This window comes from Amblyomma mixtum, chromosome 10, assembly GCF_055824585.1.
Source record: "Amblyomma mixtum isolate Tamu chromosome 10, ASM5582458v1, whole genome shotgun sequence".
Lineage (NCBI taxonomy): Eukaryota > Metazoa > Arthropoda > Arachnida > Ixodida > Ixodidae > Amblyomma > Amblyomma mixtum.
The window spans coordinates 13,128,757-13,144,575 of record NC_143021.1 but is presented as its reverse complement, the minus strand read 5'-3'; the positions used below and the strand labels follow the sequence as shown (position 1 = coordinate 13,144,575).

Here is a 15,819-nt window from a genome sequence, read left to right as displayed (position 1 = left end):
GGGCTGCTGTCATCACTGGTACGGGCTTACCATGAGCGAGCAAGCCTACCAATGGCTGATGGTCGGAGTAAATCTCAAAGCGATGCCCGAAGAGATATTTGTGGAACTTTTTCAGCCCAAAAACAACAGCCAAGGCTTCTTTTTCGATGTGAGCATACCCCTGCTCTGCTTTACTTAACGTTCTGGAAGCATAGGCAATTGGCCTTTCGTCGTTTCCAATCTTATGAAAAAGAATGGCTCCTACGTCGTAAGCCGAAGCGTCGCACACTTGTCCTATCGTCTTTTTCTGGTCGTAGTATGTCAGCACATTGCTTTGTGTCAACCAGCTCTTACTTTCTTGAGCCGCCGCGGTGGCTCAGTGGCTATGATGCTCGGCTGCTGTCCCAAAAGACGCGAATCGATCCCGGCCACTGCAGCTGGAATTTCTTTGGAGGAGAAATTCTAGAGGCCCATGTACTGTGCGATGTCAGTGCACGTTAAAGAACCCCAGGTGGTCGAAATTTCCGGAGCCCTTCACTACGGCGTCTCTCATAGCCTCAGTCGCTTTGGGACGTTAAACCCCATAAATAAACTAAACTCTTACTTTCTTAAAATGCTTGCTCAGCTTCCTGTCACCACTGAAATCCCTTTTCTTTTTTTAGAGCATTGTACAGAGGCTTAAGCTTAGCTGACATGTTCGGTACAAACTTCCCGTAGAAGTTAATCAAGCCCAGGCAAGCTCGCAACTGTGCCGCATCCTTTGGACTTGGTGCCTCTTTTATCGCTTTCACCTTTTCATCTGATGGCCGAACGCCCTTGTCGTCCAGAATGTGGCCTAGGTAAGAGACAGACGTCTGAAAGAATTTACGCTTTTCCTTTTGCAATCGTATGGATCTCTCTAGAAAACGTGCCAACACCCTTTCCACTCGATGGAAACATTCGTCAAATGTTGAACCTGCGATAAGCACATCATCCAAGTAGCAGCTTACCCGCTCAAGCCCTTTTAACACATCATCCATGACAGACTGGAAAATAGCAGGTGTACTTGTGATGCCATAGGGCAAGCGCGTGTACTTGAATAGCCCCTGGTGTGTATTGACAACCACCATTGATTGTGCCTCCGGATGCAGTTCTAGCTGTTGATACGCTGTCGACAAATCAAGCACTGTGAAATACTTGCATCCTGACAACTTTGCAAACAAATCTTCCATCACGGGAAGCGGATAATGATATTGTTCACAGCGCAACAAGAACGGGAAAAACGAAAGACGATGGAGTAACACAAACAAGCGCTGACTATCAACTAGTTTTTATTGCAGAGAAGAAGGGGTACATATAGAAACACTTATCAGGCGCCTGTTGGAGCATGAAAATACTAGAAAAAATGAACCCCTTTCCCACACAGGCGCCCATTGCAGGAACTGCCAATGCGAGCATATGAAAGATCATGCTGAAAGGAGGGAAAGAGGTGACCCCCTTGCACAGTCTACGTTTATGTGCAAGGAGTGCAAATGCGTACCGGATTATAGTAACACGCGCATCCTGTTCCGACACGGCGATAACGTAACACGAGAGATCATGGAGGCCTTTTATATTCATCAGAAAGGCAGTCTATGTATCAGCAGCCCTTCGATTGCCTTATCCGAGAGGGAGTTAAGGTATCTGAACTCCCACGTGCCTTCCAGAAAACGTCTGTGTGCCTGATAAGTGTTTCTATATGTACCCCTTCTTTTCTGCAATAAAAACTAGTTGATAGTCAGCGCTTGTTTGTGTTACTCCATCGTCTTTCGTTTTTCCCGTTCTTGTTGCGCTGTGAACAATATCATGAATACTTACCAACTCGCCCAGATTTCTGCTTTGCTGAAGCGGATAATGGTCAGTTCGCAGGCACGGATTCAATGTAACCTTGAAGTCCCCACACACCCTGACTTTGTTGTTCGCCTTAGGCACAACAACTAGGGGCGTCGCCCAGTCGCTTTTCTGTACAGGGACTAACACTCCCCTGTTCACAAGAGACTGCAATTCAAGTGACATGGTTTCCCTCAAAGAAAATGGCACCTTTCGCACCTTGCAAAATACGGGGTTGCTCCCCTCCTTCAAAACCAGCCTGACTGTACTACCTTTGATCAGCCCCAGAGTGGGCTCGAACACCTTTCCGTACTTCTCAAGTAGCGCCGCAACTTTGTCTAAACACACGCCATGCACACTTGACCAGTCTAGCTTAAGAGCCTCCACCCAGTCACGGCCTAGCAACGCAATGTCGCTATTGTTGTGGGTTTTAACGACAATGAGCGGAAGTTGCTTGCACTGACCATTATGTTCGACTGGAACCGTAAACTTCCCTGTGACTGTTAGCGGCGACCCACCGTATGTCCTCAGCTTTATGTGGCAAGGCCCTTTAGGTAGACTGGGCCAGAATTTCCTGTATAGCGTTTCTGGCACAATGGAAACAGACGCACCCGTGTCTATTTGCATGTTAACATTCTTCTTGGCTACCTTAAGGCAGATTTCATAATGCCCTGGGCGTTCTGCACAAGAATAGACATTGTACAACAACACTTGGTCACAATCCGCGTCCTCCACAGCTACCGAATTAGCCGCGTCTCTAGACTTGAACTTGCACATTTTCGCCAAGTGTCCGTAACGTTTGCATGCGCGACAACGATACTTCCGAAATTTGCAGTTCGATGCTTCGTGCGCTGAGCCACACCGGAGACAGTCCGGCGATTCAGACACTCGGTCCCTTGCTAGTCCTGCACAGGATGAACGCTGCTGCTGGCGTTTCCCACCGCCTGGCTTATGACGTACGGCGTCGACTGTACCATGCGTCCCTGTTGGTTGAAATTCCCGACATTCCATCCGCGCTAGCTCGATGCTTTTCGCAACGTCGCAGGCGTCCGAAAACGTCAACTTGCTTCTCTTCAGCAACTCTGCTTGCGTTGCGCTGTCGCAGAGGCCCACTACAAAGCGGTCTCGAAGAGCCCCATCGAGGAATTCCCCGAATTCGCATGAAGCTGCCAAACGCCTAAACTCCACTGCATATGCTGCTATGGACTCTCCCTGATGCTGGCACCGCCGATTAAACTTGAATCGTTCTGCGATGACCATGGGCTCCGGTGCGAAATGACTTCGCAGCACTTCTACGAGTTCCGCATAAGTCTTGTCCTCTGGCGTTTTAGGCTCTAGCAATGTCTTCAGCGTCTTGTAAGCCCTCTTGCCTATTGCCGTAATAAACATCGAGACCTTGAGGTCATCGCTCACCTGGGTGGCCTCCAGGAAGTGCTCGAACCTTTCCACGTAGGACCCAAAGTCGTCGTCTCCGTCCTCGACGAACTGGTCGAAACTTCCAAGCGTTGCCATCCCTGTGCCTCGCCCGAACGCTCTCCACGAACGCCGCGATGAGTTTCACGCAGTCCAGCAGGATCACGAACGCCGCGATGGATTTTACGTAGTGCAGCAGGATCACGAACGCCGCGATGCGTTTCACGTAGTCCAGCGGGATCCCATCCTCGTCGCCAATTATGTTGTAGCCGCGGCGAGCGAAGCAGAGGCAGAGCGACTAAGCAACATGTTTATTCGGCATTCTGGGCCGTACAGATTAAGAGACACACACGACAGGTTCTACCAGACGAAAGAGAAGGCTAACGAGAGAGGGCGGTCATGGAGATCATTTGAGGAAGGGGACCATGTGTTCGTGCAAGGACTACGTCCAGGGGAGGAAAAGTGGTTGCGAGGCGTTGTAGAACAGCGGTGCAGTGCATCCACCTACAATGTTAGAATAGGGCAGGAAAAGAGGTTTGTGCATGCTGACAACCTACGTCCGTGTTCGTTTCAAAGTGATGAATCCGGGCCAACTGTGTATCCTTTTGTGCCTAGTTCAGTGCCTGATTCTGTACCGGAAGAGTCGTCTACTAAGATCGCTTCCTTAGATACGTCGGAGCCACAGGATTCCTCAGCACCACAGCCACGCATTCGACTGCTAACTTGGGGTTGGCGAACTCGCAGATGGCAAAGAATCCATCTGGACTTTGCTTTTACCGATAACCAGTGGCTCCTATTCCTAGTGGATGTGCATTCCAAGTGGAGAGAAGTGTTCGTCATGCCATCCACCTCTACCGAGAAGACCATTGAAAAGCTGCGGAGTGTCTTTGCGTCCTACGGCCTGCCGGAAGAAGTAGTTACGGACAATGGTCCACAGTTCTGTGCCAAGAAATTCGCAGACTTTCTCCGCAGGTATGGGGTGCGGCATACCAGGACGCCGCCGTACCACCCCGCATCAAATGGAAGCGCAGAGAGGTACGTACAGACCATTAAACGGGACCTTTTGAGACAGGTTCTCGACGAGAGAAGAACAGGGATCAGAAACCCTTGCAACATCGAATTGACCAATTTCTGTTCACGTACCGTAACACACCAACCGCAACCACGGGGCTGACACCCGCGGAATTGTTTCTGTCATGGAAGCCGCACACACGCCTGACCTTTCTCCAACCGAACTTATTATTTATTATTATTATTTGTTACAGTGATGTAATGATCTATGTACATGAAGTATATACAAGCCATTATGAAAATAGTGTTAAACAATACATATTGAAAAGACCATGCACTAGAAAAGGGGCAATGCAGAGCACATCACTAATAGTGAGTGCCACTCCGGTTCGTACTCAGTCTGGGCATACACGTCTCTTAGGTGAACAACCATTCGATTCAAGTGATCCTTTGTAGACACAACAGGTTCACAGTGTCTGTCCATCATGCGGGTTTTCCAGAGGCTGTGCAGTCCAATCAGAAAGAACATGTCCAGGGGTTCATCAACAAATGGCAGCGCAGTGAGATAGCAAACAGAATGTGGAGTCAGATGAATTCTTTTTTTTAAATGTGCGTTGCAGGATATCCCAGAACAGTACTGCATCTTTGCAACTGATGAAACAATGCTCAATTGTTTCTGGTTCATCACAAAGGTGGCAATTAACGTTAGACACAAAAATGCCCTTTGTCTCTAACCATGTTCTAACGGGCAACGTACCGGTGTGTAACTTAAAGAAAAAGGTCTTTGTACACGGCGAGACTGGCATCTTACGTACTCTTTTGAGCACGTCATGCCCAGATAAATCAAAATACAGAGAGCGGTACATGGCCGGAGGGAAGAGCATACTAATCAAATCCTTATACAACTTTTTCCTCGACACTAAAAAAAGGAACTCAGGAGGAAAACGAACAAGTAGGAAACGGACAGCCAAATACACTTCTTGCATTATGCCCCACAAACACGGACGGTCACAAACATTGGAAGACACAATGAGGTTGGGTAAAACATGAACTAAATTTGTTTGCAGGAATGAACGTACTATTGGGTGTGTAGTGTCACGGAAAAACATGAAATGTGACACTATCTGTCGGATATACAGGTGAACTAGACCAAGGCCACCAGCGCTTACAGGCCGAAAAAGGTTGTCACGCCTCATGGATTCAAAAGACGAATCCTACACAAAAGTAGCGAGAACCCTGTGAAAACGCGGGATAGAAAGTCTTGCGCAATGAATAATTTACAGTACATAATATATTTTAGTGGCGAGAAACAGATTACAGGCGGTCGCCCTGCCAAAAATTGAGAGGCCATGGGGGACAAACGTTTGAGCATAGCGCTGAAGAGTTGACACGCGGTCTTTCCAATAATGTGCGCTATGCTTATAGGCACTCAAAGGGACGCCAAGGTACTTTGGTGGCCTGCATGTCCATGTTATACCAGCATATTCAGCAGGTCTCTTACCCCAGCTACCAAACCAAAGACCGCAACTCTTAGAGCGATTAATCCGACTTCCTGACACCGAACCAAAGTCCTCCGTTAAACGAATAACCTCATCGATGCTTGGCTTATCAGTACAAAAGAACGCAAGGTCATCTGCATAAGCCAATACCTTCAGTTCGTGGCCCATTATTCGGAAACCATTGACAGCTCTACTGTCTATAACACTTATGCAAAGTGGCTCCCAGTATAATGCGAACAGGAGCGGAGACAGTGGGCCCCCTTCTTTCACCGAAGACTGAATTGGGCCTGGTTGCGAGAGACAGCCATTAACAATCAAGCGCGTGGTACAGAATTTGTAACAAAGGCGCATGCCAGTAGAAAGTATTGAACCGAGATTGACGTGATTTAAAATTGCAAAAAGAAATTAATGGCACACTCGATCAAATGTCTTTGCCAGGTCAATTTGCAGCATTGCTAATTGTTCTTGAGCGTCACTGCAATACTGCAACACGGTACGCGCTACATGTAGGTTAGATTGTATTGATCGTCCCGCAAGCCACATGTTTGATGCAGCCCAATCAAAGTAGACATTGCAAGCTGCAGCCGATTAGACAGTACTTTAGCAAAAATCTGATAATCTACATTAGAAAGCGTGATTGGTCTGTAGCCATCTACAAATCGAAGTTTTTCCTTATCCTCGGTCTTTGGTATAAAGACAATATGACTTTTCGTAAATGACTGAGGCAGAAATTCAACATCAATACTTTTCTCAAAACTTTGGAGCAGGACAGAGGCTAGAACGGATTTAAATGCCTTGTAAAATTCTCCTGAGTGGCCGTCAGGACCCGGGGTTCTCGAAAGCGGCAATTGAACAATTGCATCTTGCAGTTCACCCAAGCTTAAAGAGCCACTTATTGCCTTGCACTCATCCTCATTGAGTGGGTTAATCATGGACACTAATCGCGCTATATGATCATCATCAGCAGTGCTAGACGTGGCAGCAAACAGATAGCTATAGTGGTTTTCAAACTCGGTAACTATGACATCTGTACTTGTGACCAGGGCACCACCACAGTAGAGCTCAGAAATTCGCTTGGCAGCCACATGACGACGCTCATCTAGCAAGGCCTGTCTAGTAGGCTGCTCAGAGTGCAGAGCACGGTTGCTGCGGGATCGTACACGGGTCGAACGATAGCATTCTGCATCAAACTTTTGAAGGTTGCATTTGACAGCACCAATTTCCTCTGTGTACAAGCCAGGAGCCTCACATTCAAGCGCATGCAGATTATAAAGACTCTGAAGTAACCGTTTCTCCTCACCATGCTTAAGATAAGATCTCACGGAGCCGATCTCAATAGCTGTGCTACGAACTTCTAGCTTAAACATCTCCCAAGCTGCAAATAATGGGACATCCACGACCAAGCAAGATTCCAAAGCTGTCATCACTCGCTGCTGAAAATGCTCATCATTTAGAAGCTCGGAATTAAGCTTCCACAGTTCTCACTGCGGCTGAAATTTGGGACGGGCGCATTCTCCAATCCACGCAATGACCATAGCATGATCTGAGAAAGAAACAGGCTTGACATCACATGAAATGTTCCGTTTAAGGAGATCTATGGAAACGTAAATGCGATGAAGGCGTGAATGTGAGGCTCCTCTGATGTATGTGAAGGCGGATGACAATCCGGCAACAATTAAACCTGCGTTTTCGGTAATAGACAAAAATATACCAGAGCTCTTATCGGATCTTTGGTTAGGACCTGTGCGATCGCGTGGGTCGCACACACAATTGAAGTCACCCATGAAAACGACATAACGATCACATCCGATGAGAGTTGCAATTGCATGAAGAAAAAACTGCTCGTTGCACCGGATTACTTGAAGCATACACATTGATAACCCTCCACGACTCGCCATGCAGTCGAAAGTCACAACATATCAGACGCCCCTCTATGCCAACCTGGTACTTAAAGTCATAAATAGGTAGACTCTTCTTTAAGAAAAGAAAGCAACCTGCCGAAAGACCCACTGAGTGCGACACACAGACGTTGTAATCAGTTAGGAAAGGTCGCAGGGCTATCTCTGTATCTACTTCACTTTCTATCTTAGTTTCTTGAATAGCGACAATGTCTAGCCGATTGCCCCAAAGCAATCGGCGTAACTGTACCTGTTTCTGCCTTGAACGGAGTCCACATATGTTGAGTGTTGCGACAGTCAACTGCTGGTTAGACGCCATGGTGGCTAACTTGAGCTTCAATCAGGCATCCACGATGTCCGGGGGCATCACTCCGGAAGGTGAGACCTCCCTAGAGTTCAAGCCTTCTCCTTGATCTTGAGCGCCGAGGAGGTTTCTTATTCTTTGACTTTCGACGGCGGGACTTGTGCTTGGCGGGGACACTTTCCTCCTCAGAGGAGGCAGAACTCGGAGACACACCGCGCTTCGAGGCCGCACTTAAAATTTGCTCATCGGCATCACAGTTGCCGTCGGGGAGTGAAGTGCCACGTTGGCACTCTGTTACCTGTGTGGCACATCCGGCAGGAGCCTCAGAAGATGTAGCAGTGCAGACACTCGGCGCCGGAGCCACGCAGTAGTCCTTGTCTTCCTCTGGCCCACGCACAGCACAGGCACGTGCGCCAAGAGTGCCATCACTGACACTGCATATAGCTGGAGCCTGCTCCGCCAGGCATCGACGCTCATCATCTGCAGACAGCTGCTCCATCTGTGAAGGCTACCTGGGTAGGCTCATGCTGCACAGCAGGAACGGGGCCAGACAGCGGGTTAGTAGTCGCTGAGTCAATGGACGCAACGGCTGGCGTGCCACCAGCAGCATCTAAAACTTCTGTTGCGTCCATCAAGTGCTCCTGCAATGCGTCGTCCATGGCACGGGTGCCACCGCGTAGCTTATCAGCATAGGACATTACGCACTCCTCTGTAGTATGGCCGAAACGCCGACAATCATCACACCGAGGAGTGCGGCAATGATGGCGTATATGGCCAACCTTGTGGCAACGGAGACACAGTGGTGGCCTTCCTGGCACTAAAACCAAACATTGTACACCGCAAATTGTCAAAATGTGAGGCACGTCGTTGACAGTGACGCAATCAGCAAGAGTCAAGGCAACGTCTCGATTCAAGGTGCGCATGCCCTCAATTTCTGGAACCCTCCAGTGCTCCACTGTGATGGACGTAATCGTTCCGCAAGCGCGAAGGGCGTCCCGAATGTAAAAATCTTCAAGATGATCTGGGAGCCAAAGTATCTTGAGCTTTACTGTCTTCGGTTCCGGGTCAATCACTAGACAACGGTGGTTTTTCACTTGTAACTCCTGAGTGCTCACGAGCTTAGCTTTTGCTAACGCTGTCTTGCATGCTATCATCCATACGTGAGAGGTGGTGGTGGTGGTGTAAACTTTATTGGCCATGACAAATTACAGGTGGGGGGCAGAGCCCCCCTCATGGCCTGTGGGAGTGGCCCACACAGTGGGTTCCTCCCTTACAAATGGTGTGCCAGACCCTGGAGGGCCAGCCTGTTAGAGGCACTGGTGATGGCGAGTCGTTGGTCTTGGAGTGCTGAACTGGACATCAGCTGTTCCGAGTAAGTGAGTGCCACCTCTGGGGGAGGGGGGTGCGGGTAAGTGGAACAGGTGAGCAGAACATGCAGAAAGTCGCCTGGTTTGCCACATAGTCGGCAGGAGGAGGAGAATAGGTCAGGGAAGCGTCCGTGCATGACTATCGGATATGGGAGTGTGCGAGTTTGAAGCCTGCGCCAGAAAGTTGATTGCGTGGTTGATAGCGAAGGGTGAGAGTGTGCGTATATCTGTCTGTTGGAACGATAGTTTTGTAGGATGTCACTGAAATTTAACAGGCACTCCCCTTCGACGGAGGAGGCGGTGTGCTCACCCGCCCGGAGGGTAAGATCTCGGGCGAGGGCATGCGCCTCCTCGTTTCCGGGTAGTCCGGCATGTGCTGGCGCCCAGATGAGCGTTGCGGTTCTGGAGGGATTCCAGCGTCGGAGTATGCTGCTGGCTTGCCGAGAGATACGACCAGTGCTATAATTTAGGATTGCTGTTTGCGAATCGGTTATAATTTTGGTAGCGGCTGAAGAGGAGATGGCTAGAGCGATAGCCGCTTCCTCTGCCGTGGTTATGGATGAGATAAGAATGGTTCCTGCCGTGATGGGGCGGCCGTCACTGAGAACAGCCACTATAGCTGTCTGTGCGCCTGATGCGTAGAGCGAGGCATCAGTATATGCTACATTGGGATCCTCTCCGTAAGCTCTGTGTAGTGCTAAGGCCCGGGCCGCTCTGCGCTTTTGATCGCGCTCCGGGTGCATGTGTTTAGGGAAGGGTGGTATCTGAACTGCAGCTCTTATGGGAATGGGGATTGTGTCAGTGCCGGGTATAACGCCGACAGGCGATATGCGAAGAGACTGCAGCAGAGCTCGTCCTGCAGGGGTGCGTGTGAGTCTGGCTAGTTGTGCCGTTTTGGTGGCCTCACAGAGTTCCTCGAAAGTGTTATGTATTCCTAGTCGAAGAAGGCGCTGTGTGGAAGTGCATGGGGGAAGGCGTAAAGCTGTGCGCGTACTGCTCCGAATGAGGCCGTCTAGGCGTTCTCTATCTTTCGCTAAGAGGGGCAGATACGGTAGTGCATATGTTATTCTACTGGTGATGTAAGCCTGTGTTAGTCGAAGCGTGTTTGGTTCCCGTAGGCCCGATTTTCTGTGTGCCACACGTTTGATGAGCCTAGTGGCTTGTTGTGTGTGCGTTTGTAGCGCTTGGATCGTGTCAGTGTGAGAGCCAGAAGTAGTGAGAAACATTCCCAGTATGCGAACCTTTGGCACTGTGGGAATCGGTTCCTTGCCAAAACGAGCTGAATATTCGGTGGTGTGCCAGACATTCGGTGGGGTTTGTATATGAAAAGTTGCGATTTCGTGGGGGAGCATGAGATCCCTCTATCATGGACGTACGTGCAAATGATATTTAGTGCTGTTTGTAAGCGGTGTTCTATCTCCGCGTCGCTACCTCGGCATGTCCATAGTGTAATGTCATCGGCATAGAAGCTGAAGTATAGGTTGGGTATCGACTTGAGTAATTTAGGTAAACCCATCATGGCTATGTTAAAGAGAGTCGGGGAGAGGACCGCTCCCTGTGGGGTGCCTCGTGCTCCGGTGTTGATGTCGTTTAAGGAATGCGGGCCGAATGAGAGATGGGCCGTGCGATTACTGAGGAAATCGCGAATGCAGTTGTACATGCGTTGTCCAACGTCGAGGGATTGTAGGTTCGTTAGGTTAGCCGCGTTGGTAACGTGATCAAAGGCCTTATTGACGTCTACTCCTAATATGGCTTTCGTATCCTTTGTTTTGGGTTCCAGTATCTGATGTTGTAGTTGGAGGAATACATCCTGCGCTGACAATCCTGGTCTAAAACCATACATGCTGTTAGGGAGGAGCTCATTATCCTCCAAGTAGTTGCTGAGTCGCGTCTGAATGACATGCTCGAAGAGCTTGCCTACACATGAAGTAAGAGAGATGGGTCGGAGATTAGTATGGTGAAGCGGCTTGCCTGACTTGGGCAGAAATACAACTTTCGCTGTTTTCCACTGAGGAGGTAGGGAACCGTTTTGCCAGCACTCGTTGAAATAGGCTGTTAAGACTTCGATAGAGGGGGTGTCCAGATTTCGTAGTGCCCTTTTCGTGATCCCCTCCGGTCCCGGAGCGGAGGATGTGTTCAGTTTGTGGAGTTCTGCTCTTACCTCAGCTTCTGTAATGGGCTGGTCTAAGAATGCGTTTGGGGCGCCTTCGTAGTCGGGGTGAGTTTGGGCAGGGAATGGTGGAAGGTAGAGGTCTTTAAGCTTTTGTAAGAGGTCCTCTGGTTGAACTGTGCTGCCATGAATGAGTTTAGTGAGGTTATGATTCTGGGTCGTTTTGGACTGCGTTGGGTCTAGAAGATGCCTAAATAGGCGCCATGTCTGAGAGAGACTCATGTTTCCATTGAGACGAGTGCATAAGTTCCCTAAATTTTGCCTCATCAGAGTGGTTGCGTGCTTCTCTATTTCTGCATTTAGTCTACAAAGTCTTCTTTTAAGAGTTCGGTTCCACCGTTGTTTATGCCAGCGGCGCTCAAGGCCCGTTTTTGCCTCCCACAAACGCAAGAGGCGTGTGTCTACCGCCTCACTGGGGCAATCCGGGGGGGTAGTGCGAGTAACTGCTCGTATATCCTGTTGTAGTTTTGTGGTCCACGCCTCTATGTCCGTTATGGACGTGTGCGTTCGATTGCTTCGGCATTTTCTGAGAGATTCTCAGTTCGTGATAGTTGAGTGTTTAGGGGAGGGTTTGCCAATTTGGCTATGGAGCGTGATCTCTATAATGTAGCGATCGCTGCCTACATTTTCATTAGTGTTGCACCATTTTGCATCATCTGAAACTGTCCGATAGAGCTTGTTGAGGATTTTCGTGGCCGCAGCGGAGCACCAGAGAGAGACGACCAGCGTGGCAGGCTTCTCGTTCCGGACTGCCCGTGCCGGGCGTGCGCCCCGAGCACGCGCTGTCCACCTTTATTTTTTTCTAGCGCGCGCTGTAACGCCGATCTCAGCCCCGGCGCTTTATAGCGTCGCCGGGCGCTATAGGGCCCCCCGCCTTGACGGAACGGCGAAATTTACGCGCCGACGGGGCAGAGATGGATTAGCCACAGCGGCAAGCAGGTCTGCAGATGGGCCGGCAACATCAGAGGGGAGCTCCTGGGGAGGTGAATCGAGGTACGCTGGTTTGAGTCGGTCGAGGGAGACGACCTCTTGACGACCATCGAGCAGGATTGTCGTTGACTTTGTCGTCCTGGTGAGGACGCGGTACGGGCCGTCGTATGAGGGGGTAAGAGGTGCCTTTACAGCGTCTCGCCTGAGAAAAACGTGCGTCGAGGAAGCAAGGTCCGGGTGCACAAAGACTTGATGGGCAGTTGAGCGTGGCGGCACTGGGCGCAGGTGCTGGAGACAGTCCTGTAGGCGGTGAAGGTATTGCAGGGGTTGGGACGAGGGAGCCGAAGGTACGAACAAGTCTCCGGGAAGGCGCAGGGAGGTACCGAAGACGATTTCGGCCGCCGAACAGCCAAGGTCACGACGCAGGACGGCGCGTTGGCCTAGGAGCACCATAGGGAATTGGTCTACCCAGTGCTCGCGATCCAGGCGCGCAGTAAGGGCAGCCTTGAGCTGGCGATGGAACCGCTCGACCATGCCGTCGGCACAGGGATGGTACGATGTGGTGCGCCAGTGTTTAGTGCCGAGTAGCCGGGTGAGCGAAGTGAAGAGGGCGCATTCGAACTGGCGGCCGCGATCCGTGGTAACAATGCCGGGGCAGCCGAAGCGGGAAACCCACGTCGAAACGAAGGCTCTGGCAACTGTTTCCGCAGTAATGTCCGGGTCACCACTGTTGAGGATTTTCGGGGCCGCAGCGGAGCACCAGACAGAGACGACCAGCGTGGCAGGCTTCTCGTTCCGAACTGCCCGTGCCGGGCGTGCGCCCCGAGCACGCGCTGTCCATCTTTATTTTTTTCTCGCGCGCGCTGTAACCCCGATCTCAGCGCCGGCGCTTTAAAGCGTCGCCGGGCGCTATAAGCTGATGTCACAGAGGTCAATGACACCCCGTAAGGCATCTCTAAAGTCCTGGGCACGATAGGGACGGCCAGCAAGGTCCGCATGCAGAAATACGGAGTTAAAAACCAGCTTACCGGCAGGCAGACGGGAAAGAACAGTACGGTAAGTATTACTGGCAGCAGAAGCCGCAACAGCACCTCGGCCTAGGGCCAATTTATACATTTCTGCGGAGAGCATCAAAAACGCGGCTGTTCGGAACGGCGTCTTCGTCTTTCTCCCCGCCTCCGCTATGCCAGCTCGATGGTTTGGAATGAACAAAGGCGCGTCTAGTGAATACAGTCCTTTCGTTCACTCCCATCTTCATCCCTTCCCGTTACGGTGAGGTTCAGATGTTGACCGAGGCATGCGAGAGAGATACATTTCCTTTCCTCAAAAACCAATTTACCGACGAACAAGGCGTAGAACCGAACGGGCGATGGCGTTCTATGAACTCCCTGGCAGCGTTGCAAGACGCTGTCGCGTTTGACTCTTAGAGGCGAAGCTTAACACCTTAACCCCACATCAGTGACACAAGCAGCAACACTGCGCTTAAGGCTTTCGCCTCACCGCACTTTAGGTGAACAAAGTGCCCCCCTGAATTTTTGCTTGGCAGAAGAAAAGCAGCTATTGCTCAAGGCTTTGTGGAGGCACATTTAAGTGGACGCACAAGTAAAGTGCCGCAAAATTTATTTACTTCAGCTACATGGCGTCATAGTGATCATTTAAATGAGCGCTGTAACTAAGAACGAGAACGAATATGAAACAAGCTCGGACATCGGCAAAGCAATTTCGGAACAGGAAAGAAAAAACTGTCACTACTAACTCTGACTGCGTAACGATTTGGCAGGAACATTTTACATATTAGGCATTCTGTCAATATATTTGATGTGAATTCATTATGAGACAGACATTGCCGCTCTCCTGGTCATTTACTCGCGCCGCCATCCGGTGCGATAGGATCCGCCTGTCTTTCTTGTATTCCCCTGCTCTGGGGTTGCTTTCTGAATTTGTGGCTGCCGTACTAGTACTCGTGTGCCCTTCCGCCCTTTTTCTAGCGCTGTTTCGGCTCTCGGGGACATTTTGGTGCAGATTCTTGGTATTTTCTGAAGCACGAAGAGCTCCAGGGAGCCTCCAACGCCCAGTTACACCCCGTAGAAAGGAGAATCTGCCCCCAAGGCAAGCCGCCACTTGCGAGGCTTAGATCCCGAGTGGCGACCTTTTACAACACCAACTCGCACCATGACATCCACGGCGGGAAGCAAGACCGTATAGAACTCCGTCAGTTCTACACCGCAGCTTCTCCATGCGCCTCGCACGCCCGTCGTTTCATGGCGAGATGTTTGAAGACATGGAGGAGTGAAAGCACAGCTACGACGGGATTGTTGCGTTTAACCTGTGGGACGAAGATCTAAATCTACGGAGTGTCTATTTTTCCCTCGTTGACGCTGCCAAGCGCCGCTTCTAAGTGTTGCGCTGTGCATACCATCTGACCCAACCTCATCAAAACTTATTTATGGCCCAGTACACAAAACAACGGTTCGTAAACTTCTTTTTCAAGTGAGCCACGCATTGTTGGGACCAATTTTAAAACGCACATAATTCTCGATAGCCTGAGTCGCTTGCAAGACGAAGCTTACGAAGCCGAAGTATTCTTACTTTTTAAACGACGAGCTCTGAAACCACCGATCGCTGCTTTATGCAGTTGTATCTGCCGTCACAGGTCGGTTAAGTATATTTTAAGAATTAAGGCACGGAATTGTTGAGGATGGGCTACGGGCCTGCACCCAAAGACGGTTAGAAGGGGGCCTTACTGAGTGAACCCTAAAGCATGATGGACCCCAGAACGTCCAGCGCGATTCCCCTTGCGCACACTCCCAGCGGTCTTCCTCTTCTTCGCCTGGCTGGGCAGCGAAGACAATTAAAAACGTGCAAGAGTGGCAAAACCGTGCAGGTCAAGTTGTTTGTGGTACTTGTTTTCCACTACTTCATTTCAACCATTTCTAGCAGCAGCCGCGGTGGCTCAGTGGTTATGGTGCTCGGCTGCTGACCCGAAAGACGCGCGTTCGATCCCGGCCGTGGCGGTTGAATTTCTTTGGAGGAGAAATTCGAGGCCCGTGTACTGTGCGATGTCAGTGCACGTTAAAGAACCCCAGGTGGTCGAAATTTTCGGAGCCCTCCACTAAGGCGTCTCTCATAGCCTCAGTCGCTTTGGGACGTTAAACCCCATAAACCAACCAAACCAACCAACCAACCAGAGGCTGATAGTTTTCAATATTTATCAGCTGTGGGTCAAACTATCAGCAGCACTCTGAGCGCTGTTGGCGTGTATACCAGAAGGATAGACTCGATGAACCCACCTACTTTCGGTGCACCAGGGGCCTGATGTTCTCAACACGCCGTACCAGCATCTCAGTGGCAGTTCTCGTTCGCGTGCGCGTGGACGCAACTCCTGTATGAAGTCATACCC

General features: G+C 50.3%; 1 protein-coding gene and 1 pseudogene across 1 annotated transcript; both read right to left on the bottom strand.

Annotated features, from left to right (window-relative positions):
• Positions 1-611: 611 nt before the first annotated feature.
• On the bottom strand, positions 612-3,346 carry LOC149325163 (uncharacterized). Its single transcript, XM_089564197.1, has 3 exons — positions 2,547-3,346; positions 2,100-2,165; positions 612-814 (listed from the first exon to the last, which is right to left on the bottom strand). The coding sequence occupies exons 1-3, from the start codon at positions 3,337-3,339 to the stop codon at positions 612-614; spliced, it is 1,062 nt and encodes a 353-aa protein (XP_089420323.1). The 5' UTR covers positions 3,340-3,346.
• Positions 3,347-4,588: 1,242 nt separating this feature from the next.
• LOC149325162 (uncharacterized) overlaps positions 4,589-15,819 on the bottom strand; it is a 34,418-nt pseudogene continuing 23,187 nt past the window's right edge.